The following is a 25,991-nucleotide window of genomic DNA, read 5'->3' as shown; positions in this document are numbered from 1 at the left end:
ATCCTTTTTGAGTCCTACAGTGATGGAAGAGTTCTGTTCGTTCCTCTGTTGTCCAAAGTGAGAGCAGCTTGTCATGGCAGGACAGCTGCAGTAGTTATCCACCAACTTTGGGCACACATCCACTGGATCTGGATTATTTCCTGGGGGACCTCAGGAGTAAAATATTTGGGGACAGTTTATCTCTTTTCTTGTCTGTCTCTCAAGGAAAAGTCATCTGACCCCACAGCAGCTGTGCTGCTTTGAGATGTGTCACCCAGAGAAATTCCACAAACCACCCATATTTCTCACTACTGTAAAGTTCATGTCAGTCTGAACACTAACTGAATGAGCATTTAAGAACATTTGTGACTGCTTTCTTTCAGCTGCATGTCAGGGAGCCACAGCAGATACTGCTATTAAAACGTTCCTGTATGAGCAGAGCACGTCTCAGCCAGAGGCGGAACACCTCTAGACAATACATGTCAAAGAATTTCAGTTCTTGTAGGCAAATAATCTTTCTTTATCCGTGGTAGTTGGAAGTTATGTCAAAGAGCTGGAAAAAGTATGGAAAACAAAAAGACTTACTTCATAACTGTTTCAAGCGTTTCTTAAGTATTTTTCAAGGTAGTATGTAAGTGTAAAAATTAATGTATTTTATTCTCCGTGCTGAAAATCCTTCAGGAAGCCCAAAACTCTGGGATATTTACAGTTGAGAGAATAACGCATTGCTGGGTCTCTTACTGGGATACTGTGTACTGGTTTTGGTACCAGAACTTTTAAAAAATATTGGATTATTAGAAACAGTTAGCAGAGAGCCACAGGAATTATTTGAGAGCAAGAAGAAAATGCATTACAAAATAATAAACATAGAATGCCCATTTTAGCTTATGCATAAGGTGCCTACATTACAGAGTAAACATACCTTCAGTGGGAGAAATGACAAATAAAAAGGGCTTGTTATTTCTTATACATTTCACCACTGTATTGACGTCTTAAATTTGTCTCATGGTAGTCTCCAAATCAGAAATAGGCATGTAGGGGTATCAAAAGGGGCACATGCCCTGTGAAGGTGATCTTACTGATTGGAACAAGCTGCCAAGGGGATTGGTAGGTCTCCCTCTCTTAACATCTTAAAATCAAGGCAGGATACTTTTATGAAAAATCAACTTCAGTAAAATAAAATTAGGAGGTTCACTGTGAAGATAACTGGGAGATACCCTGTGTTACTAGAGCAGTAACTGGTCTTAAAATTTTTGGATCTCTGATTCATTTCCTGTGTGACACCGTAAAAACCAGGGTCATCTTGAAAAGCATGCATCCGCTTAACAGCAGGAAAAGGAGTGATCAATGCAGTTTGTTTCTTTGTTTTTTCGTCATAATCTTTATTTCCAAGTTTCCATTAACTACAAGCAAAGACTAAATGTTTCGTTGCAATGATCAGATATTCAAAAATTCTTAGTGCTTCTTCCTCCTATTCTCTTCCAGGCTGTGGGATATCGAGTGTGGAGCATGTTTACGAGTACTGGAAGGCCATGAAGAGTTGGTGAGATGCATACGCTTTGATAACAAGAGGATAGTCAGCGGGGCATATGATGGGTGAGGCTGTCGGTGCGGTCAATACCTTGTATCCTCCTGTCTGTCTCAGTATCTCATATCCCACTTTGCTGTATCTTCCTTATAAATATTAGACTCCTTGTCTGTCATACCAAGAGGACCTTTTCATGGCCAGTAAATCAGGACCATGCTTCAAAGTATACTTTTTTTTTTCATCTTTTGAAATAAGTCAGTATGATTTGATGTGTGTGGTCCAGTTCATTAGCTTGGAGGAATATCTGACCAACTCAACCTGAAATCTCTTCTAGCTAAGCCACTGGTAAGAACAATCTTTCCTATCTATGGTTATGTCTTCTGGACCATTTGCTAGTGCAGACACCTAGTCTGTAATAACAGCATGTTTTTTTCTCCCATTAAGCTCTATAAGCTTTACAAAGGGGAAATACAAGAACCACGTCTCAAGAGCAGAAGGATTGCTGTAGTTTTCCTTGAACTGGTGTATTAGCTAAGCTGCACTAACAGTTAATTTTTGCTGTGAGCACTTCTTCTTTTCTCTTTAACAGAGCCATGATGTTTGTCTGTTTTTTCACTACTAGGAAAATTAAAGTATGGGATCTTGTGGCTGCTTTGGACCCCCGTGCTCCAGCAGGCACACTCTGCTTGCGAACCCTTGTGGTAAGAGCTTTTGGTAGGGGTGATGGAGGGGGCAGAAAAGTGTGCTTGATCAGGGCTACCTTGAGCCATGAAAACTCAAGTCAGTTTAGCCCCAGTCTGCAGGATCTAGAAATCATTTCTAAGGGTCTGGCTTCTTTGGGTGTCCAACTGTTTTTTTAATATTGCAAACCATAAAGCATTAAAAATTAGAACCTGTGGAGGTTTCATTCACTTTTTAACAGTATTGTTCTGTGATTTGAAGTTAATAACTAAATCCATTTTTGAGACTTGTCCTTCTAGGTATCCATGTGCCAGTGGGTTTACTTTAACCTGTGTTTACCTAGTGATGTAGTAGTACGTTGTCTGAATTGTTGACACAAAATTTCTTAAAGAAAAGTAGCACATTCCAAATTTGAGGAACAAGAACAAAAACACTCTTGGGACTGCTTTTAACTGGCTTTTGAGTGTTTAAGGAAAGAGACAGTAAGGACTGGAACAGACAGTGAAATTGCATCATCCTTAAACAGGAACTACTACATTTGTGCTGTCCATTGATACCTAGTGCAGGTCTGATGATGGTGTGGTTAAAATGTCATTGCGTGAGCATTAACAGCATTCACAGTCATGCTTAACAATGGCTCTGCACTGGTCTTAGAATAATATGGGAAGGTTGTGAGAAAAATGCTAGTACAGCCAAGGCCATGGGATGGTTCCTAGAAGCATTCCTCCATCACATTCACCCCAAAAAACTTACACGGTTGCTGCTCTGACAGCAGTTGCCCTGGGGATAAAGGAAGATTTCAATCTAGTACCAAATTCTCATTGAAAAAGAAGTACTAAATTGATTTATTTTTTTAGATAAGAAATGTTTGGGCAGTGTTGGAGTTGGTATGTGTTAGACCTTTTCCTGCTGTGGCATGCGGCTGTAGTCTGTGCTCTAAACCAAGATCATACCGAGGCTGTCTCATTCTCTAAAAGCGTGGTTACCTCTCACCAGTTGAGTTGTGCTAACTGACCTTCTGCACACTCATTGACCACCTGAATTGCTGCTGTTTCTGTAGATTTTGCTAAAGTATTTTACTTCACATTTGGTGCAGGCTGTGAGGGTTCCTGTTACTCAACTGACAGGCAGTAGATCATTAAGTTGTGCTAACTCTTTTCTAATCATGTATTTGGACCATAAGCTGAAGAGTTAAGAGTCTCTGAGAGCCTTGGATGCCTGCAGGTACTATCTTGAAAAACATTCTTGTTAGCCAAATAGATCTGCAAATAGTTTCATGGCTGAAATCCAGAAAAACCCTTTGTCGTCAGCCACCCCGTTGCAAACTATGGAACAACTCTGTACTCATGAGCACATACCCTGAGAGTCTGAGACTTCAGCTTCGTATTAGCAGTGTTCCTGCTCCAGCCTGAGACAAATGTGTGACTAGTAACCTGTAGACTTAATTTAACTGGTGTGATTTCCTCTGCATTTTCCAGCAGTGGACAGCCAAAGTGCCCCAGCTAATTATATTATAAATCAGAAGCGGTGGGATGGAAACGCTGTAGGAATCTCAACACATGGATACTCATAAATCCCCGTTTGATAGCGATGGAGGGGGCCAGAAGACGGGGGGCAGAGGAAGCTGTTGTGGTGCTTTTAGAACTTTTCATGTTTATGACAACAGGGCGTCCTTATACCCGCTTACCCATGGTTTGTTTTTTTTTTTTTTTTTTTTCCTCTTCCCTCGGCCTCCAAAATTAAACCTGGCTGCACAATGAACATCGTGAGTCTCCTGCTGCTCGTGTTCAATTTTCAAACAGTAGGAGAAAAGTGCACAGTTAACAAATGCTCGCTGCATGCCAGGTCCCTTCCAGTTTTGTCTTCCGCTAGCTGGAACCGCGGACACATCAATTTGACAGAACCTTTCCAGGCACAGAATAAGCTCACAGTTCATCTTTCCTTACGAGGTTCAGGTCCTTGTAGCCTCCAGTTAGGGTTTGCAGTCTGCTTATTGCCACTGCAACAGCAAAGGGCAGGTGCTGTGTGGAACTTCTAGGGCAACCTTACTTAGCCTGCAGTGACTGGGAGAAAAAAGGGAGTTTTGGAAACAGGCTTTGGAAGTACCTCTCTCCCTCCCAGTGTCTCTGTGAGCAGTCCCTCAGTAAATCTGACTGCCGTAGTGATATTTTTTAGCAAGAACTTCACTTACTTCACTGCTGCAATACAGACTCTGGAAAAACATTTCTCTTTGGAATAGGTGGAAAGATAGAAACCCATAAGGTGTTTTTAAGACAAATTTGAGTTACGGCTAGAAGATCAGAAAGGTTCCAATGACTGGACCTTTTTTTAAAATTTATCTTAAAAATAGAATCTGACTTTCATGTGTGTGCGTATTTTCAATTAATTTTAATTTTAAAATGCCGGGTTTCACTTAAAAGCAGCTGTTGTGTTTTGCAAACTGAGCTGTATTTTTGTGGTCCTGTGCCATAAGACAGAGGCTTCCCATTTAGTAGCTAACGATTCTCATTTGTCTAAATATTTGAGAATCCTGTATTTTCAGTACTAAAATATTTTAAAGCATGTTTTTTTCCTGACCCTAGGCCCCTTACAACATGTGAGTACTAAAGAGAAATATGTATTAATAGAAGAGATGGGGCTCACTCTACTTGCATGGTTTCTGTTCCCTTCTGACCTAGGAGGCCACTGCTCACTCTTGCAGCAGTTTAAGCACCAAAAAAAGTAGGCAACACAAAAGGGAAAGGGTAGTGAATTTTGCTCTGTGATAGCCAGGATCTTGCTGTTACCTCCTGTTAATTACAGTCTGAACTCTTGCCAAATCGTCATGCCATTTCCACTCAGCCTCAGAGCAGAATGCAGACTGCCTATAAAGAATGCCCTTTCTAGTTCATATTTTTAGAACTGCTTAAGAGGAATTATTATGGTGTCACTGGACTTTACAACAGGCTCCTTAGTGTCCTTCAGTATTAAGCTTTTTCCTCTTCAGCCGTGGCAATGGTGCCAAGTCTTGAATGCAAAGTTCTCATCTCTCCCCCATAACCTACTGCATCTGGGAATGCTGTGATTTTAGGAAGGAGTTTCACCATGGAACAAGGAAGACAGTGCTCCTGCCAGCCTCGCCAGACTGAATTGTGTGGTGGAGGGAGCTTGGTTTGTTCTGCACAGTGCGTGTCCAAAAATATTGAGATTTAAGGAGTAACGGGATAACTGTAATGTAAACTTCCTGCAAGCCAAGTACTCAGATATGGCAAACCCTTTTCACCGAAAGAGGGCTCAATTTGTGCTATGTGGTGGTGATGCACAGTGTGTCATGTGGGGTTGACTGAGAAATTAATGTAACGCTAGAATTCAAGCCCAAGTTCCATCTTCCCTGCTCCATCCCAGGTGCCAGCAAGTTTGTAAAGTAACACACTGTGTCTCCCACTTGCATTTAGGAGCATTCTGGAAGAGTCTTTCGACTTCAGTTTGATGAGTTCCAGATCGTCAGCAGCTCACATGATGACACCATCCTCATCTGGGATTTTCTGAATGACCCAGCTGCCCAAGCAGAATCCACTCGTTCCCCGTCCAGAACATACACCTACATCTCAAGATAAATAACACTACACTTTACCTCACACTCGCACAGGTAAAAAAAAAATTTAAAAAATGAGAAAGAGGCTCAAAGGTGACACTGGATGTAGTGTGAACATGCTGCTTGAATGACTAGCTGGGTCTATCAATATTTCTCATCTTAACTGGACAGTAATTACAGTGTCCTGTAAAAGGACAGGAGTTATTTTGATACCTTAAAAGAGGGACTTTATTTTAGGATTTGTGGCATGTGGCACCTGTGAGTTCCCCTGAAGAACTCCTCCTCCTCTGTCCATCATCATCAATAATTAAATCAGCTATCACTGCTGTCCAGAAGGAAGAGGGTTTCTGCAGAGCGAGTAGAGCAGCTGCTGCCTAACAAGGGGATGCAGATGGCCTGACCCTGGGCAGTTGTCACCAGGCAGGAGGGCTTTGCCGAGAAGCGTCAGCTTTATTCCCTCCCTCTGAAGTGGTGACCATTCTTCTCACTCTGCAGCAAGCTGATTGAAGAGAACAGTTTGGCTATGGGAGGAGACACAGAGGCACAAGCCCAGGCAAATTAAATCGAGATGCATCAATGTGCAAAATCATTTACTGATAAGGCCTAGCCCTCCTTCTCTCTAGCACAGCGTGGGTATTAAATTGTTCATGTCAGAGCCTGGCTGGTTTGCTCGTCACCTTACCCTTTTGTCTTGGCCAACACAGTGTGGGGAGGACATAATGTTTCCTGTATTTGTGACAGTTGTAGAGTGGATTTGATGTATATGAGTGGAGTGAGATAGCATGATTGCCCACTGTGGTGGGTACATGCACCATTACTGTTAGTAGCTTGAGAAAAATGGCAGAAGAGCTGACATGCTTCTGCAGGGGGGTGTCCACAGTGACATTTTCCCATGAAAATGCTCTGTCATGGGGCACACCCTGTATCCTGTTTGATTGGTAAATATACAGTGATGCTCTGGAGCTGTCAGATCAGCCATCTTGATTGTCTCAAACACTCTGGTCAATCAGATGTTCTTTTAAATCATTAAAAGGTTTAGTACAAATGGGATTTGTTTGGTTTGTTCTGTTTTTTGTTCCCAGGACTCATTTAAGCTTCAGTATTTAAATTATCTGCCAATGCCAGGACAAAAGAACTATCCACGTAACCAATACTTGCTGAAGAGAGAGGCTCTCAGACTTGTTTCTGGAACAAAGTTGGCATGCGGTTGATCTCAGACAGGGTCTGCTCAGCGCGGCTGACTGCTAAAGTGCTGCTATATCAGAAGATGACTTTTATCTTTCATGAACAGTTAACATTTTTAAACCTTCCTATCCCTTTCCTCCCTTGTCCCCCTCTTCCTGTTCACTCCTCTTCCCTTTACCCTGTTTGGTTCCCCTCCAAACCCAGTCACAGATGTCCTATGAATATATTTAAGATGTTGCCAGAATGTGTTGCTTTGCTGTTAAGCAGAAGACTTATAGCCACAGTGCACCCTGCTGAGAGAGTCACTTCAGGGTGGGTGGGAGGGAGGCTGCTGCTCTGACTGAAATCAGTATCCATTGCTAGGCCTTTGAAAAAGCAATCAGCTCTGAAGAGCAGCAGAAACACTTGTAACAGCCAGACCAGCCTCCCACACCCCGACTTCCCTGTGGCTTTTGGCTGTTCTGACTGCAGACCCATTTTTTGTGGAGAGAGGACCCTTGAAATTTGACTATTATGAGCCAAATCCATCTCTTTTCTCTCCTGCCTGCTCTGCTAACCCTTTGGAAGCTGGATGTGTATTGTTGTCTCCCTTAACATCTGCTTAGCTGGGGAATGCTAGTCAATGAAAAGTTAAACTCTCATCTGCCAAAGTCCCAAGCATGATGGACAGGGGCTGAGATCCCATCCACCCCCGCCCCAGGTGAAATGTTGGCCCAGGGCAGTATTTCACTAGCAAAGGGATTGTCTGTACCATCTTCCTCCTGCTGTTCTTCCTGAAGACAGTGTGTTGCTGATGGCTTATGAATCATTCTGTAAATTGGAGGAAGTTTGAGGCTGGGGTGAAGAGGAGAGCTGAGCATTGCTCCTTTCTTTCCATTCCTTCTCCCCTCAGAGAGGCTGTAGCTGGATGCTAGAAGAGGGAGATGCTAGAAACCCTGTGGAGCTCTCAAGATCAAGATACCCTAGAGCAGAGACACTGCACAAACACCATGGGCATGACAATAAGATTTGCTGACATGAGCACCAGTGGGGTACAGTCCCCTGGTGATGGCAAATGGGTAAAATGAGTATGGCCATGAGTACAGTTAGCAGTGGCTCCAGGCCAGTTCTGCAGCATTTTTGGGGCTGTCCTTGCTAGAAAGCCTTCAGAGGGAGAGTCTGTGGTGTGCTTCTCTAACCTACGTGCATGCTGCATTGCGGTTTAGGGACACGGGCTGATTAGTCCCTTTGCTAATAGCTGAGCTGGATCTTTGCTTTCTAGCTGAGGCTTTTGCAAATTGCCATTGTTTAGAAGATAAAAATAGCCCTGAAGAGGAGGGGCATGAGAAGCAATTCTGCATGTCTCTGAACTAGACAGAGAGGTCTGAAGGAAAACAGCTGTTTTTACAGAGCTGGAAGGAATTGCACCAGGCCTGCATTTCGATCAGAAAGACTGTGTAAAGCAGTCCCTGGCCATTCCAGGTTTGGGCCCAGATCTTCCACTGTAGGTCTTGAACAACCCCCACTGCCTTAGTGGGGAGTTGCTCCATTCCCACAGTAGGAAATCAGGGCCCTTTGTCTCTGGGCTGAAGGGGTTTTAAACAGGCTTTGTTAAAACCCTCTAACCTTGGAACTTGGCAGATGGGAAATTTTTTTAAGCTATTCTCATCAACTTCAGTTTGCTGGGGAAGCAGTTGCATTGTTTCTAATTGGTTGGGATGTGCTTTTTCCACTAATGAAATTTTGCAAGGAGCTGGGCCAAGAGTCCCCAAAGAGCAGTCCAGAGGGCTTAAATCATTTTGGTGACAGCTAAGACAGACAAGGCGGCGATGGAGTTATGGAGGAAGGGAAAGCTGGTGCTTGGGGAGTACCTAGTGCAGTTCCTGAAGCACATGGGCAACAGTGTTGAGCACTCAGCTCCCTGTATTTTCATTGAGCCTAGAGACTACATCAGTTCTAAAGAACATCTCAGAGTGTGTGGTGACACTCCTGTTTTCTGTTTGAACTATTACTGTAAGAGAGTCAAACAGGTTAACAAATCGGCTCTGTTCAGTAACACTGACAGTGTGACTTACCTCTGCAGTCATAAAAGTTCTGAGTCACAATGATAAGTTCATCCACAACTAATTTTGGCACTACTTTTAAGTCTAGGAAGACTGGTTTGGATTTCAGGCAGCTCTACATATCAGGCATACTGCAGTCCCAAAGCCAAAGTGGCAAAGGAGCAGAGAGAATCAAAGTTTACATCCCAAACTTTGCTGAGTTAAAGTTCCAAGTCTTATTCTTAGAGTTATTTGAAAACTGTTGCTCTAAGTTTAGTTATTACAAGGTCTGCAGCATGGTTGCATATCAGCAGGGGTTTATATGACCTTGGCTGCAGGTTTAATAGTTATTTTCCTCAGTTTGGTCATCCTCTGTCTTTTACATTTAGCTTATTGTAGAAAAACAATGATCTGTTAGTCCAGCCTCTGAGGGCTGCAGAACTTCCTAATATTTTAATTGCATCTTTGTGGGCAGTGCCTGCAAAGTTGCATTTTATTTTGCTATTTGAGAGAATTCTGGAGAACTGGAAGACTGGCTGGCCAAACACAGGGACACCACCATTGCAGATTGTCCTTGGTTGTCATAGCCCTGCTGCTCCATGCCGCTATTCTGTAGCTTCTAAGCACTGTTGGGTCTTCAAGTGGTAGCGTAGTTTGAACACTGCTGTTTAAGGTACAGTTAGTGAGCAACAGCTGAAATCCATTTTTGGCACATGGTAAGAATGTCTTACCCTCACGAAGGGACTGTGTCTGGGTACTTCATACAGAACTGCAGAAGGGTGAGAATTCCTACCCCACTCCCCAAGTTGTACAAATTTGCTGATAGCTAAGAAGGAAACTGAAGTTAACTGATCTAACTTGAACTTGAAACTGCCACAGCCTGACATTTGGTGGTGTTTATTGTGCACCCGGGGAGAAGCAATCTGGTAAGTAGATCTCCCAATGTCAGACGAAAGTGGCTTTTTCAAACTCTCCCCCCTTAGGATATGTGTGCATGTGTGTGTGAGTGTGCAAGAGTGCATGTGAGAGAGAGGTTTCAGCATGAACTGGATGGATAATCCCTCAGCCAGATTGGTGTAATTGCAGAGTTTATAATGAAAAGATCTAGAACGTGCCTGCTGAAAGGAGATAAGAAGGGGCTGGAAGTGTCTGTGGGCTTTTAAGTGTTGCACATCGCTTTGAAATGAAATACCTCTGCTGCGTAGAGATTGGCACTCCTCCCTCAAGTAGGAAGTTCACGCTGGCCTTCCCCCTTGGACTATGGGATGGAAAGTACTGGAGGTGTGGGACATTCAGAGCAGGACAATCTGTTATGGCTACACCGTCTCCTGCTTGTGACTCCTTTGCAATAGGGCACAGTTTTGCTGCAAATATTTCTCATCCTCAGAGGAATACAGCTTGCTTTAAAATATGCAAATAGAAAATGGCATGAAGGAATTTGAACAAGAAAACTTCTGCAGCTGTCTCCTCTGGAGCAGCTCTCTCTGCTCCCCATTAACGTTCAGGGACAGACACATCTGCTGTTGGATTGGAAGAATTCAGGTGACAAGTTGAGAAGTCTGTGATCATCGGAAACATTGCAATGCTTTACACTTGTTTCTAAACTGGAAGCTGACTTGGACCACCATGCTCTATCTACCCGCCACCTGCTCCTGCTCCAAAGGATCTTTTTCTCTTTTTCTTAATTTTTTTTGAACAGTGAAAAAGCTGGAGAGTATCATGTGCGTTTCTCCACTCCCAGGTATGTGTTTCCTGCCCCTGCCACATGTTCCTTTCTCAGTCTGAGCAGAGCTTCAGGCTTGGTTCTGAGTTTTTTGGCATCCTGGCTCTGATGGGAAGCACATCTCCAGGTTGGGCTCTTTGCCTAACTTTGTTAGCTTCCTTCAACACCATTTTAGATCTGCCTTTTGTGGCTGATAATTCCTAAATTCGCTTGAGGGGGGACTATTTGTGTTTGATAAATCACAAATACTAGCAGCTCTTCCTAGCTAGAGAAGTAGACAAGAAGGAGCAGCCAGCCTTCCTACTGCAGGCTTGCTCTTCGTTGTGGGAGGAAAAGGAGGAGACAACCCAAGTGGTTGAAAGCTAGAAGGGGGTGCAGGGATGGAGATGGATCTCTACAGAAGTGGGGACAATGCTGAAAATAGATCTCTTAACTTGTGTAGTTGACTCAGAAGAATAGAAGTTTTCTATGAGAATATCAAAAGTCATCAGGAGGTAATCCAGTAAGGCCTCCAACTGTTGAACTTGTCAGTTGATGCCCCTTTTATGTTGCACTGGGGGCGTGAGGAGAAAGGGATAGTGGAAACTACGCTTGCCAAGAGAAGAATGAACTTTGCCAGGGTCTCCAAGTGGCATGTATGATGCATCTGACATGCTGAGCCTTGCCATACTGTTGTTCCCCCCGAAGCAATAAGCAACAGCTTCCCAGGAGAGGGGAAGAGCAAGTGACCCGTCTGTCCCCAGAGGAGATCTCCATATGAAATCCCTCCATCCTTCTGCTGGCAAATCCCTGCCGGATTGATTGGTATGAGGGGGCCACAGTCTTTCTGTCCCCACTTCTAATTCAGAGACTCAAAGAAGCAGCAGGTCCCTTGGGTGCGTTCCTTCTCAAATTCCCAAAGCGTCTCTCCTAGGGTGAGCCTTGGCATGCTGCCAGAATAAATCATCCTTTGTCTTGTCAGAAAACTCTTCATGTGACTATGTGCTTGTTCCCAAAGTCCGCTGGGCTTCCACATTTGTTGTCCAGTGGATATCCCGTGGAAGTTGGCAACGCTGGTTAATCCTTAGTGATGTTAAGCTGATATCCTCAAAATGGGAGGGATGCTGATGTACACGGATGTACAACAAGCTCTTGAGATGTTGTAGCCAACTCCTGAATAGGTCCCTTTTTTTAATAGCCTATCACCCTAGAAGATACCCTGATTTCTGCTCAAGCAGGAGCCAAGTGCAGCAGTGGCTGGAAAATCACCATGAAATACCAGTCTTCATCACAGAGCAGCTCTGCTCGTACCTGTGTGACGGATAACAATTTGTTGCCTTTACAGGCAAAGTGTTTTAACGTGCTGGCACTCAAGCACTGGTTTATGTCTGAGCAAAGCTCCATGGGCAGGAGGAAGGCAGGCCAGCCTGTCCCAGGCTATTTGCAGTGGCTTTTACAAGGAGCTAGCTGGGAGAATTTATTGGCAATTCAATGTGAAAATCTGGAGCTGCTTTTGAGCGTAAAACTTTGCTTTTAGCTACTTTGTCTTTATCATGTGAGGCGTTGCAGGCCTCAGCCTAGCCACAATTTTAGCATGGCAGAAAAATAATGTGCACCTCAGCAAAGTGTAACAGATCCCGTTTCTCCTGGTCATTTTACATCCCTACATTTAGGAGAGCTGCATGCCTGCCAGGCCAGCCTATGCTGCATCACTCCTGCCTGCTCAGGCTGAGGTGGGTGTGGAAGTGGGAGAGGTGAGAAAGAACATGGTTTCTCCAGAGTTTTCTGTTTGTTACTCTGCTATATTTGTTATCTGGATTCTTACGTAATGAGTGCTTTGAATTTTGTGATTATGTTACGGTGATGTGTAGTTAATGTACTAATGTTGACTTGAGCTAGGATCATGGTAACAGTGTGTTTTTTCTTTTTTTAACTGTTCAGAAAATAACTTAAATACAAATACAAAGATTAAGCTGTGAATCTCTCCTCTTTTCCTTTTGGGGTGAAGGACACTGTCAAAATATTAAGCCTGTATCTTCCACGAGCCCCATGTATGTGAGTCACACTTCTACTACACATGCACTGTACAGGACACTTGCAGCGGGCACACCTGGAAGCACTGCAGCTGGGAGGTGGACAGCTTTGCCCCAAGGCCTGGGTAGATGCAGCTTCACAGGATGCACGGAGTCTGCGGTAGCCAGTCCCACCGCAGAGATGCCGCTCATTGATGAATGCAGCATAAAAGACTGCTCTGCCAGTCGGAAAAAAACACTTATTCCTAAAACCACAGCATACTTTTTAATTAACAAACTCTCCATTCACAGCTGATGGCCTCTGACTGGGGCAAATGAGTCCGCCCTGTAAGCCAGAGAATGGATGTGACTGACACAGAAGAGCTGGAGCCATCCTGCCCATTAAAAAAGTCGGGGGGGAGAAGCTATAAAGACTTTGTGTTTTTCTGGGTACTGTTGCAAGATCCTGGTAGGAGAAGCACAAATTTGTTTTATAAGCTAATCAGAATCCTGCTGTTCAATAATGAGTGAGTAATTGACATATCGCAGCACCGCCACGCAGATCCGTGGCTGGGGATGCTGTCATGCTTACGGCTCGCCTGAATTTTAACACAAGCACCCTTGCCCTCAGAATACCTTTCTCTTAAAAACGCTCCTTGCGTAGCAGCCTTGGATCTTTCCATTTTACTTAACAGCCCCTTTTAAAACAAAGGCCACCGCAGTTTTAAGATCCTGACTCCTGGGGTGGTCAGAAAACAAACAAACCCCGCGCTCCCGCCATCTCTCTCCCTGCTGGCTCCATTCTTGGGAGCCAGCGGGGGACTGGAGATTGCGAAGGCTCCTGCTTTTCTGAAGCGCTGGGAGCAGGATTCCCGTCACTTCCAATCCCCGTGTCTCCTTGTGACAGGGTTCCCAGCAGCCGCGTGCTTTGTTTGGCAAGGGTTCGGGGGTTTTATGTGTGTGTATATATATTTACACCACTTTCACCTTTTCCGTTCCCTCCCTGCTCCTTCCTCCCATCGGATAACGGATTTGGAAGAGGAATTGCAGTGACAGGCTTCATCCATCGTTTCGGATCGGTCTGTAATGCAGCTTGACTTAAACAACCTGTGACTGCCAGCACACACAAATGAGACCCCTTACCTTTCCTACTCACAATCCCAGGTCTCTGTGCATACCCAAACGACACACGTAATACCCAGTCCTACATGAAATGGATTCTCCTTGTGGGTTATTTCTAGCCATTCCTTACCTAGTCCTTCCCCTTCTCCTTCATGTTTTAAAGATGAGGATCAGAGCATTTATTCCAGATTTCCAGGACTGGGACAGTGCTGTGCTGCAGAGCATGGGCTGGAAAACTTCTTCCAGGAATTCCTGCATCACATCCAAAAACTCAAGTACTAAAGAGAGTCTTTGAGAAAGAAAAGCAATCTCAATTGTGAATTTCCACTGGAAAAGAGTGAACACCAGACAGCTTTTCTTAAATAGATTCAGTGGTTAATTACCCTTTCTGTTTAAAAATGTGTGCCTTATTTCCACTTCAAATGAAGGAGGAAAGTGATGTTTACCATAGCTTCAAATTAACAGCATTTGATCAACCTACAGCTTTAAAATGAAATCTTCTGTTGGGGATTTTTTTATTGTATTATAGACACCCTTTCAAGAGTATAGTAAGCTAGATTTTGGACAGGGGAAATTGGCCAGTTTAGACCTGCTAGGCTAGAATTAATGTAATTATCACAAAAATGTTTAGCATTAATTCAGCAGTTGGGTGGTGCTGTTTTCAATTTGAAGAGGGTTGGGATGGTGAGCTCTCAGCAGACGAGGCAGCATTGCGGGGAAAACAAAAGCCCTGAGCAGATATCTTTTCCAAGTGCTCAAGTTGCTTCACAGCCAATGCACACGCTGCCCAGGACACTGTCCTGGGAGGAAAGCACCTGCGCTGCTGGAGGAGAAGACTAGCAAAGGAAAATAGGATCCTTCTCCTTCCAACTATTCCATGCAATGTAAGCCACTAACGGGCTGCAGAAATCTGAGGTCTCAGCCTGTCCCCTTTGCTGGCTGATCCTTCCTTGATGAGAACAGCTGAGGACGCCTGATGGACACGGATGTGGTGCTCTTCTGGCAAGCTCCTGGTGGTGCATGTGTGTGAGTACCGGCCACTTTGCTTTGCCCTAAGAGAGTTTAGACATACATTCATTGTATCCCCAAGGGATACTCTTTGTTTCTCATCAGTGTTATCTTCCCATCCTGAGCTTTATCTCTGAAATGCTATGCTGACACAAACCTGGCAGGTAGGAGCAGCTAGAAATCGCCAAACTGGCAGAGGTTGCTCAGCTGTGGGGCTGATCTGGCAGGCACCACTGAAGCTGGATAAGGAATATGACCAGGAAAACCTGGGCTTGAAAAGGCCTTGTATGTACAGGCAAATAGCCTTCCCGCAGCTGGCGAATGGAGTCGGACGGGCTTTCCAGTGCAACAAGGCAGAGACAGCGGCCTGAGCAGTGCTTTCGCTAGCGACGCTGCTAAGTTTCTTCTGGAGACCACTGCAGTTTGCAGAATACTCGAGCCCCTGGTTAACATCACACAGATGATGCGTCCAAAACTCCCTATCCCATGCCCAAAGCGCCCTGCTGGCATTTACCAAGAGAGATCAATGAAGGCTTCTCCGAGGAGGAGGCAGTGAGGCTGCCAGACCGTCTCCATTTCTGCTGTGTCAACTCTGAAAGGCCAGCGCTGGCAAACTGCTCTGACCTTTCTAGCTGTGGCGATGCCTGCGAGCGGCTCTGCCTGCTGTGCCCGTGCTGCCGTTCCCTCTCCTCCATCCCACGGTGAGAAGCACTGAGACAGGGACAGCCCCCGTGCTGCGTCTGGGGACCGGGGCAGCAGCAAGGCAAGGCTGTGACGGGAGCTCCCGGGAGTGACAGTGGGAGGGGATGAGGATGGTTTGTGGGCTCACAGCTACTTTCCCAGCCAAGGTGGGTGTTTGAGCCAGGGAGTCCTTGCATGGAGGCAGGGAAGTAACAAGGACACCTGTAAATTGCGGAGACGAGCTCCCTTGCAGCGGGTGTTTCTCGCCGGCACTCGTCCCTGTCTTACCATGTGCCACCATCACCAGGTCAGGTCACAGGAATGTCTGCAATTAACCCAGCTCCCTGGTGGCCCTTAATTGGCACCCCAGGCTTTCCTCCTCCTTCCTCCTTCAGCACGTGTTTCTCACGTGTACATCTGCTGATAAACCTCTGCTCCCGGCATCCCTGTCACTGCTGGGAACCAGTGGCAGTAACCCAGATATATCCCCTAAATCAATGCAGTGGCCACCCCCTGACTTGGAGCACCATCCTGAGGATGTCCCTGCTCGGTCCCCAGCGTCAGTCTGTGTGGCTGGAGGGGGGCTGTGGCTGCGGGACTGAGCACTGGGCTTGGGGACAGGTAAGGGCTTCAGTGCAGAGGGACTGGGAAGCTCCAGGAAAGTTTTTAGGTGGGTACTTGCTGGGATGGCTCAGGATGGAGGGGTGGGAAATGGCTGCTGCTGTTTCCTCCTCTCCCTGTGGCAGAGACCACTGGACTGGACACATTTAACCCTCCAGGTGCTGGTCCCAGAGACAAGCCATGAACCTGGATGACCAGAGTGGGAGCATGGCTGGGGCACACAGCATCGTCTGGCTTATTGTTCTGTCCCAGGTTTGCTGCTTTGCTCTGTCTTAGCACAGAGCTTGGGGTGAGTCCTGGGGGTGTTTCAGGCTGCTCTGCAGCACTGCAAGTGCTTTGGGCATGGCTGGTACCCGCAGGTTGCCTGTCCTCCTGCCGAGTCATCTCGCCCACGGGCACGTCTGATAAATGGATCTTCATCCTGCTGCTCTGGGAACGAAATAGGACCATACCTGAAGGACCATGGCTCCCTGCAGGTCTCTTCCCACCATGGCCCTGTCACCGAGGTCTCTGCAGCTGCCCAGCGCACCTGCACGAAGGTAAAGGTGATGCCCCGATCAAGACATGGAGAAACTGAGTCTGAGCAAGACATAGGAGCGGTTGAGCAGGTGCCTGCCCTGGGAAAAGCTGAACGCCGGCAGGCTGGGAAGGGCTTGTGGCGGGCGGAGAGGGCACGGTGCTTTTGGGGAGAGCTGGGGGCTCATGTGGAGGGAGGAGATGGAAGCTGTAGCATCCTGTGGGGGAGGATGAGGCTCGCGGGCTCTCCCTCACCGGAGATCACGGCAGGCCCAGAGGTGCCTGTGCCCACGGGGCTCTCCCAGCCCCGCTCCTCTGCCCCCGGCCCCGCGGGACCCCTGGACCCCTCCTGAGGTGGGGCCAGCCGGGGCCTGTCCCTTTTAAGCCCTTGGAGCTGTTGCCAGCCAGGGCTTAGTGGGGTCCCCATCCTTTCCACTGGCTGTTTGGCAAATTAAGAGCTTGCTATTAGGCTGCTAATTAAAGGCACTTCATTAGCAGCAGGGGAGGCAGCTCCTGGCCGCAGCAAAATTGGATTCCTCTGAGCTGCCGTGAGCCGTCTCCCCTCTCTGGGGCTGGGGGCTGTGCCCCTCTGTGTCCGGGGAAGGCAGCTGCCCCGAGCCATGGCCAGGTGGGGACCAGCCCTCCTACCCGAGCTGCAGAGGATGGGGCACATCTGCCCCACAGGTCTGACAGGGTGGGAGAGGGGCCGAGGGGTGATGGGGTGGGGGGTGATGTGGGGCTGCCCCTTCGCCCCCAGCCTTGAGGGTGATGCAGGGATGCTGCCCTGCTTACGGTCCCCGGGGCCACCTCCGTTTGGAGGGGATATGCGGGGGCTCTCAACGGTAGCAGAGCATCACATCGGTGGTCCCGCTGTCGCCAGGCCTGGCCACGGCCCCTCAGCGGACTGGGCAGCCCAGAGGTGCCGGCCTGCCCCTGCCCCCGGCGAGGGGGGGAGGCCCCCGGGCTCCTCCTCCGGCCGCTCGGGAGCCTCCAATGAGCCCCGGGGGCACCCAGGCTGCCTGCCCTGCCCTGCCTTCCCTCCCCTCTCCCCCTCCTTCTTCCATCTAAAAATGGGAGAGACGAGCCAGGCCGCCGGGCCGGGGCTGCCTTCCTTCTCCCCTCTTCCTCCTCCTTCCCCCGGCTCCGGCCGCAGCCTCGACCCGACGGTCAGGAAAAGGACCCCGCAGCCCGGCGGGGACATCGCTGGGGTGAGCTCCCTGCGGGCTGGGGGGGGCTGCCCCATCCCCGCTCCCTGGCTGCCCCATGGTGCCCCCCCCAGCCCCTGGCCTGACATCCCCCCCCCCTTTCCCAGCTCGGGATTCCTGGGGGGATTAGCGGGGATTTTCGGTGCGTGAGCCGGGAGATGCCGGGTGCTATGGATCCAGCTACTGTGCTGGGGGGGCTGCGGGGAGGGCCGGGGTGCGCTCCCCGCTGAGGGCTGGGTGCTGGGGCGCAGGGCTGCTCCCGGGGGACGCAGACTCACCCCGCACCCCGCCACAGCCCTGTCACTGTGGGGCCGTGGGATGCTTGTTGCTCTAGGGGAGACAGCCGGGGCCAGCACCCAGGGGTGCCCCTGTGGCTGGAAGGGGTGCCCTGAATGCCTATTGGGTCCTGCTGGGCACCCCGATCCCGGGGTGGGCTGGTCTCAACCCCCCGGGCTGGGTCTGGGCTGCAGGGTGACCCTCCGCAGCCGTCGGCTCCTCACAGCAAGGTCCCCCCTGCAGCCAGAGCAGGTGACAAGAGGTGCTGGTGGGGGTGAGGGTTTAGGAGGTGGGTGCATGTGGCCTTTTGGGAGGGTCTCGCCGCAGGGAACTGCACCTTTCAGCAGCGCTGGGTGTCCCAGGCGGGGAGGTATGCATGGGGCAGCTGGCAGCAGTGCCATTTGGGTGCCCCCATCTACAGGAGGGGATGGGTGTCTCTGCCTCCTCTGCCTGCCCCTGTCTGCCCGCTGCCCCCTTCCAGCCCTGGGGCAGGGGTGTCTGGGATAGGCAGTGGGGAGAGGCAGCCCAAGCTGGGCCACCGCCAGGGTAAAATCTCATGCTGCAGCCACGAGACCAGCCACGGGGAAGCCGGATCAGCCAGGCTGGGTGCTGGTATGAAGCAGTGCTCAGCACAGGGCTCTGTCACGTTGAGGTCCTTGCTCTGGGCCGGGGACATCCCTACTAGAAAAGAGGGACCCAACGCAGCTCATGCCATGTGTGACCTTGGCCCCTGACTCTATGCTGATTCTTCCTCTTCTCTCCCAGCACCTCACCTTCCCCCTGCTGTCGGTCACTCTCCTGGTGTCCTTCGGCTCCTCCATGCTCTATGGCTATAACCTGGCCGTGGTGAACTCACCGGCGGTGGTAAGGGCTGGCTAACCTCTCTGGGAGCAGGGAAGGGCTCTGCATCCCCCCCTGGGAGGGTGGGGAACCACTGCCTGGCAGCCCCACACCAAAATGCTGGCATTTCCCTTGGGCTGTCACCCACAGAGAGCAGCTGAAGGAGGGGGATAGCATGGGAGGGACATGGGAGCCTGTGTTCTTGTACCCCCCAGACTGGTCCCCCTGGGTAGGCAGGGGCTGGGGAAAGCTCCCCACAACCTCCTTGCTCCAGCTCCACCTCTGCCTGAAGCATCTCTAAGTTGTCCTTAAACCTCTCTGGTGCTGAGGCTGGCTGAGCCAACCAGACCAGCATATCCCAGTCATCCCCAGTCATGTCGTGCCCTGCATCTCCTGCAAGGCTGTTAAACCCATGGCATTTTTCCCTATGAGACCTGTCTTCCCTTGTCTTCCCCTTTCTCCCAACACACTTGGTGCCTGTGTTTCTCTCTGTCCCACAGCACATAAAGGCTTTCTACAATGCCACATGGTCCCAGCGGTACGGGCATGGGCTGGCCCCTGGCCCCCTGACCCTCCTCTACTCCCTGACCGTCTCCATCTTTGCCCTGGGTGGGCTGGTGGGCTCCTTACTGGTGGGTGTGCTGGTGAAGCGGTACGGCAGGTAAGGAGGTGGCATGGGACAGGGTGGTCAAGGGACAGGATGGGGCTGGAGGGGCTGCCCTGCTGCTTGTGCCTTGCTAGGAACGGCACGCTGAGCCGCAGCTCTCTACTCATCCTCCTGGCTGGTGGCTTCATGGGCTTCAGCAGGGAGCTGGGGTCCCTCGAGATGGTGATCATCGGCCGTTCCATCACAGGGCTCCACTCAGGTAGGTGCTGCGGGGCTGTGCACAGCCCCTTCCTCACAGCTTGGTCCCCTACAGCCCATTCCCAGGGGACTGGAGAAGACTTCATACTCCCCATGGCCACAGGCTCTGTGGTGGGGGTCTCCATGGGGCAGACAGGGCCACCTCCCTGGCTCTGGGGTCCCCATTGTGGATGGTGCTGGGCGTGGGAGGAGATGCACCAAGGGTCTGGCTGGGCACCCTTCTCCCCTCTGCCTCTCCCATCCTCTCCCTCCTGTCCTCACCAGGTATCTGTCTCAGTGTGGTGCCCCTCTACCTGGGAGAAATCGCCCCCAAGAACCTGCGGGGTTTCCTGGGCCTCATGCCCAGCATCTTCATCTGCCTGGGGGTTTTCTTCGCGCAGGTCCTGGGCCTCCCAGAGCTGCTGGGTGAGGTGAGCACAATACTCCAGCCCACATGCGCTGGACCCTGCTCTGGCCTCGCCGTGACAAGTCTCATTTCGACTCCTCTCAGGACAGGTTCTGGCCCCTTTTCCTGTCGGTGGTGGTTGTTCCAGCCTCCCTCCAGCTCCTGCTGCTGCACTGCTTCCCCGAGAGCCCGCGGTACCTGCTGATAGAGAGGAACGATGTTTGTGGGGCCACCAAGGGTGAGAGGATATCCTGATGGAGACTAGTTCCAGGAGGTGCTGGGCGCTGGTCCAAGGTCTCCCGAGACCAAGGTGCATCCTCGCAGCACCCTTCCACATCCAGACCTGACTGCCCACCATAGGCCTCACAGTTCAGCCTTTCTGTCCCACCCAGTTGTGCCGTAGCATTTCTATGGTGTCCATCACCATGGTGTGAGGCACCCCATGGGTCATGGAGGTTCCCTGGGGAGGCTGAGCCAGGGCAGAGCCAAGCCCCTGCCCTGTGCCATACCTATGGATACCCACCCTGTGATGGGTAAACCCATGTCCATGACGCCCCCTCTCCCCACAGCGCTGCGCCAGTTCCTGGGGACACTCGACGTGCAGGATGTGATTGAGGAGATGAAGGAAGAGCAGCGGTCGCTCTCCTCCGTGGAGATGGTTTCTGTCTGGCAGCTGCTGCGGGACCGCTCTGTTCGCTGGCAAACCCTCTCAGTGGTGGTGGTGAACGCCGGCATGCAGCTCTCGGGGATCGATGCTGTAAGCCCTGCGGGATCCTCACCCTGGGACCTGGCTCTGCAGAGACTGAGCTGAAACCTGGCGACTCATTTCATCAAATGCCCCATGGCTCCGTCCCCCTGGCTCACGCTAAGTCCCCTCCTCAGCAGATCTGGTTTTACACCAACACCATCTTTGAGAATGCCGGGATCCCCGTGTCCCAGATCCCCTATGCCACCGTGGGCACTGGCACCACTGAAGTTGTTGCAGGGCTGATCGGGGTGAGTGATGGATGGACAGACGGACACAGCCCCTCAGTGCCAGCTGAGCCTTGTCCTCAGCTCCCAGCACCATCGAACAGGGGGTGCTGGGTGGACCCCAAATGCCGTCTGTGCCACAGCACAGCCCCTTCACTGGGAGGCAGAGGGTTCGGCAGGGAAATGGGGTGGGGAGATGGGATAAGAAGGGCTCAACTTGTGGGTTCTCATCTAGGAAGGGTGGAAGAATTTTGGGGTAAGTGGGTAGCAGGGAGGTTGTGGGGAGATGCCAGGCAAGGAGCAGGCTGGGGGTGAGGGAGGGAGCTAAGTGGTTCCCTCTGGCTCCTGATTTCATTGTCACTCTGTTAGCAGAGCCACACATCCCCATCTGCCCCCCCAGCCAAGGACTGGCCTGGCCCCGGGCTAGCAGCTCCGCCCCCCCCAGCCAGGCCTCATTTAGCTGGAGAGTTAGCACTGGGCCGGGCAGATTTATGGCCCTCGTCCCATCTGCGAATGTCACCCGGGGCCAGCCCGAGCCACCCGGCACTAAATCTGCTCCCTGACAATTAGAGAGATGGATGCGGGGTGGCTTCTCTCAGAAAACTGGGGCTGAGCGGGGGGCTGCTCCCCTCTCCCCATAGCTCATCCCACAGCAGTGGGGCCCCCCAGTCACCCCCTGCCCCTCCAAAGAATGTCCCCTTCTCCCCTGCCCCAGCTGTGGGGCAGCCCCAGCCCCCGGCAGCCGCCCAGCATGCAGCCGGATTGCTCCGGAGCAGCCCCGCAAACGGCCCCCGATGGACGAGCCGAGATTGGTTATAAAATTACAGGCATTTGTTCTGCTGTCAATACCCGGCCTGCTCCAGCCACCGCCGTGCCGCCCGCCTGCACCCTGCCTCCTCTGCCCGCTGCCCTGCAGGCACCCCATGCCCAGCTCGGCACCTCTGCTCAGCGCTGGTGTGAATGCGGCCCTGGGGCCACCCCAGCCAGCCCCGACCCTGCACCCTAACGGGGCTCTGCGGGACCCCGCTGCCGCCCAGTGCGCGCTCACCCCGGGACCATGGGGTCCTGGTTGTTCCCATGCCCCAGCCCCAACCCTGGAGCTCTGAGCTGGGGCTGCTCCCACCCCCAGATGCCACCGGGAGCATCCCTCCACCTGCAGCTGGATCTGGGGTTCAGGGGGTGCCCCTGTCCTGGTGGGGAGCTCCCCACCACCCCATAGGTCTCTGCTCTCCCTCGGCAGTGCTTCACCATCGAGAAGCTGGGCCGGCGGCCCCTCATCATCACCGGCTTCTGTGTCATGGGCATCTGCTTGGCCGGCATCACCTTCTCCCTGCTGCTGCAGGTAGGATCTAGCCACTGCCACCCACCCTATCAGTGGCTGGGGCTGGAGCCCTGGGCTCCTTAATGAGGGTTGGGTGATGAAGGGATAGGAGTCACCTCAGGGGAGGGAGCATGCATGGAAATGAGAGGTGAACCAGCTCTTTCCAAGTGATGTTATCCCTTGAAAATTCAAGGGAAAGAAAATTCAGAGCAAAGAACAACAAAAAAAACCCAAATCCACATAAGAAAAATCCTATCACTTCTGGTAGGTTTTCTGTAGAAATAGTTGTCCCCAGGGAGGTGGCTGTGAAGTGCCAGGGGAGGTGGAGAGGTCTGCAGGGTACTTCCTCTGCTGCCTGCTCCCAAGGGACGCTCCCACAGCTCGGGGTATGTCTCAGCATCACGAGTCGCTGAGCTTTGCCAAGGCCGAATCTCACCAGCTTTGCCCCACGTGTCCTGTCTGGCCACTGTCCCTGAGGGCCACTGCCGAGCTGAGGAGCAGGTGTGAAGCCCCAGGATGGGGACGCTGGGTGTGAAGCTTGGGGCCGCCACCCCGGCAGCATCCCCCAGCCCCATGTCCCCTTGCAGACCGCCCTGCCCTGGATGCGCTACATCGGCGTCGCCTGCATTGTTGGCATCATTGCTGGCTTCTGCATGGGACCAGGTAGGTCTGGGGCTGGCGGGAGTGGAGGGCGGTGGGGATGGAGGCCCTGGGGGAGCGGGGAGCAGTGGGGTTTGCAGGCAGGTAGAGGACTGGTGCTCTGGCCCCTTCCCTGCAGCCAGCTCCTGGTTTATCATGCTGCAACCTGCGAGCGAGACCCTGACCCAAGCCCCTCTATCTCCATACATCCCCAGGACATGCTCCACCACCTCCTCCTCCTCGTCCCTGCCCCTGGACCAACTGGGGAGAAAGCCCTGGCAGCCTTCCCCAGACCTCTCTGGAGGTGTCACCACTCCCATCACGGTGCGGCTGGCAAGCATCGTTCCCGCCTGTAACCGAGCGCAGGCACAAGAGCAGGCCTGAGCAGCAAGGGTGACACCTGGACAGATTCACCCTGTTGATGTATTAGCAGAGCTGTTAACAGATCTATAATTCATCCTCAGCCCAGACTTTATTCACTGTAATTACATCTTTAATTAGGATTTTAATGGCTCATTGTTCACAAACAATGATGAATAGGAAGGAGTTTTAAAACAAAAAAAAAATATATATCTCTACTCTGGGCGAGCTGTGAGTAAGAGTCCGTCAGGGGCTCCGCTCCTCCCTCACTTCTTAGCACTTCGGGCTGGTTTACCTTTTCCCTTGGAGCACCTTTTGTAAAGAGCTCCCGGTCAGCCCCGTCCCATGCAGTGGCACCCTGGGCATGTCACCACGCCAAATACAGTCCCCTGGCAGGTCCCCGCGTGCCCTGGGCTGTGTGCTGGACCTAGGATCCTGCCCTCCAGCAAAGGGACAGTCCTGGGACCCAGGGCTGCCAGCTCAGGGACAGGTGGCAGGAGGCGCTGAGTCCTTCCAGGGGAAGTAGCCATAATCCATGTCCAGTTTTTAGTAGCCAGGTTGGCTTGGGCAATATTCTTTGGTCATTCTGTTTTTTTTTTTTCACTGTATATGGGAAAAGCCAGTTGGAAAATGGCATTTCTGTGTCCTGTGGGAAATCCTGATGCTCAGAAACTCTCATGTGGTTGCTTCTTTCTTGCCTAAATCAGCCACAGCATCCGAGCTGTCAGCTAATCAATAGAGGGAAATTTTCTAAACTGTTTTGATCAAGGGAGGCTGGGAAAGGCGTTATGGAGGGTGCCAGGAACACGTTTCTCTGTGCCTGTGGTCTATATGGGATTTAATATGTTGGCATTTAGGGAAATGATTGCAAAATGAGAATCCAGATGAAATGCTCCCCCTTGATTTTGCCTCAGTCTGAAACTTTCCAACTTGTGAAATTGGCCTCAGCACCCAGCAATGTGCCACTGTGGTATGCCGGGGGGACACCACCCACCCAAAGGGTCCCAACAGGAGACTGAGGGCAGGACACCAGTCTGCCTGTCCCTGCACTCCCTGTCTCCTCCAGCCCTCCCAGCACCACCAGTTTGGCCCATGGGTCCTGCTGGGTGCCAGCTCTTTGGCCACAGGACCTGTTGACCCCAGGGGTGCCCAAGGCAGCCTGTCCCCCACACCCTCGATCTGTCCCCTCCCTCCGCAGCCGGTGTCCCCTTCCTGATGATGGCCGAGCTCTTCACGCAGTCACACCGCCCGGCCGCCTACATCGTGGGGGGGTCCCTCAACTGGCTCTGCAACTTCACCGTCGGCTTCATCTTCCCCTTCTTGCAGGTACCAGTCCAGGGGGCCCATGGGAGGAGGAGGGGATGGACACAGCCCTGCTGCTCCCCCAGGATGGGGTGCCAAGCCAGGCTTAACCCCAGGGATGCCCATGCTCCTGGCTCAGCTTGATGCTGGCCAGAGCCAGCCCAGGGAAGGGTGATGGGAGGGGACGCTGCCTCGTGCCATGCCCACCTTGGGGGTGCCTGGCTCTCTGCCCTGTCCCTGCTCTCTCATTGTCCCCAGATGTCAACTGGTGCCTTTTGCTACCTGGTTTTCTGCGGCGTCTGTCTGCTGGTGGCCCTTTACGTCTACCTCGTCATCCCTGAGACCAAGAACAAAACCTTCATGGAGATCAGCTGCATCTTCGCCACCCGCCACTCCTTTCCCTCTACCCCAACCCACCTCATCAGGATGATGAAGCTCGATGGCTATGGGGCCTTGGAGAGCAGCTCCCTGGAGGGCTTGGGCTCCAGCCTGACCTGATCTGGGTGAGCTGGGGGCGACAGGGGTGGTAGAGGAGGCTGGAAGCTGGGGAGGGAAGTGGGGGCCAATTTGCTCGGACTTGATCAGCTCTGCATCTCCCAGGACATCTCACCACACCTCAGTCTGTGGCCAGGATGAGCCCTGATGGTGCACCAGGGTTGCACCAACCACTGCGCATCACCCCCATGTTGGAAGAGATGCCCTCCCAAAGATGGGAGGACCTCCTGGGGGCAGGGGGTTCGCATCAGTCCTGGGCATATGGACATGCCATGAGGTGCTTGCGTGAGTTGTTTTTAATAAAGAGCATTGCCTCCAGAGCCATCATTTGGCAAGTCCAGCCTGGGATGACAGTGAGCTGGAGCATGCTGGCACGGGTGGGTGCTCCCCTGGTGCTGGGGAGCAAAAGGATGGGATAGGAGGCTTGTGTCCCTCCCTGCTATGCCTGGCTGGGAAGGTCAGAGTCACCCCATATTTCCTAGGAAGGGTGGTCAGGGTGGCTCCCGGGCTCTTGCATCTCACCCCAGATTGGTCATGCAAACACAGAGGCTGTCGCAGAAGGCCCACGGAGCAGCTCAGAGCTGGGGGTGACCATCCGTCCACCGTGCCCCATCCCAGCCTGCTGGCAGCCCCTCGCTGCCTGGCCTCATGTGCTGGCCCCACAGAGAGGGCTCCTGTGGGACGCCTGCACCCTCCCAAAC

General features: G+C 51.4%; 2 protein-coding genes across 8 annotated transcripts in view; both read left to right on the top strand.

Annotated features, from left to right (window-relative positions):
- The window catches only part of BTRC (beta-transducin repeat containing E3 ubiquitin protein ligase), a 123,717-nt gene extending 111,067 nt beyond the window's left edge, over window positions 1-12,650 (top strand). For all 7 annotated transcript variants that reach the window (XM_068397994.1, XM_068397992.1, XM_068397990.1 and 4 more), the window contains 4 exons: window positions 1,465-1,575; window positions 2,130-2,208; window positions 5,623-5,816; window positions 6,845-12,650. In XM_068397994.1, the coding sequence (XP_068254095.1) occupies window positions 1,465-1,575; window positions 2,130-2,208; window positions 5,623-5,784 (352 nt within the window). In that variant the 3' untranslated portion in view covers window positions 5,785-5,816; window positions 6,845-12,650. The remainder of the gene's footprint in view (window positions 1-1,464; window positions 1,576-2,129; window positions 2,209-5,622; window positions 5,817-6,844) is intronic.
- A 2,648-nt stretch (window positions 12,651-15,298) lies between these two features.
- Window positions 15,299-25,293, top strand: LOC137661819 (solute carrier family 2, facilitated glucose transporter member 9-like). The gene is given in 15 exon segments (XM_068397448.1): window positions 15,299-15,364; window positions 17,477-17,557; window positions 17,560-17,838; window positions 18,877-18,975; window positions 19,452-19,612; window positions 19,693-19,817; window positions 20,081-20,226; window positions 20,307-20,439; window positions 20,543-20,629; window positions 20,771-20,958; window positions 21,087-21,197; window positions 22,414-22,515; window positions 23,082-23,157; window positions 24,692-24,819; window positions 25,054-25,293. Coding segments are annotated over 15 exon segments (2,022 nt in total).
- The last annotated feature ends 698 nt before the right edge of the window (window positions 25,294-25,991 follow it).

The sequence above is a fragment of the Nyctibius grandis genome, chromosome 4 (assembly GCF_013368605.1).
Source record: "Nyctibius grandis isolate bNycGra1 chromosome 4, bNycGra1.pri, whole genome shotgun sequence".
NCBI classification, from domain to species: Eukaryota; Metazoa; Chordata; class Aves; order Nyctibiiformes; family Nyctibiidae; genus Nyctibius; species Nyctibius grandis.
This window is presented reverse-complemented; position numbering and strand designations above follow the sequence as displayed.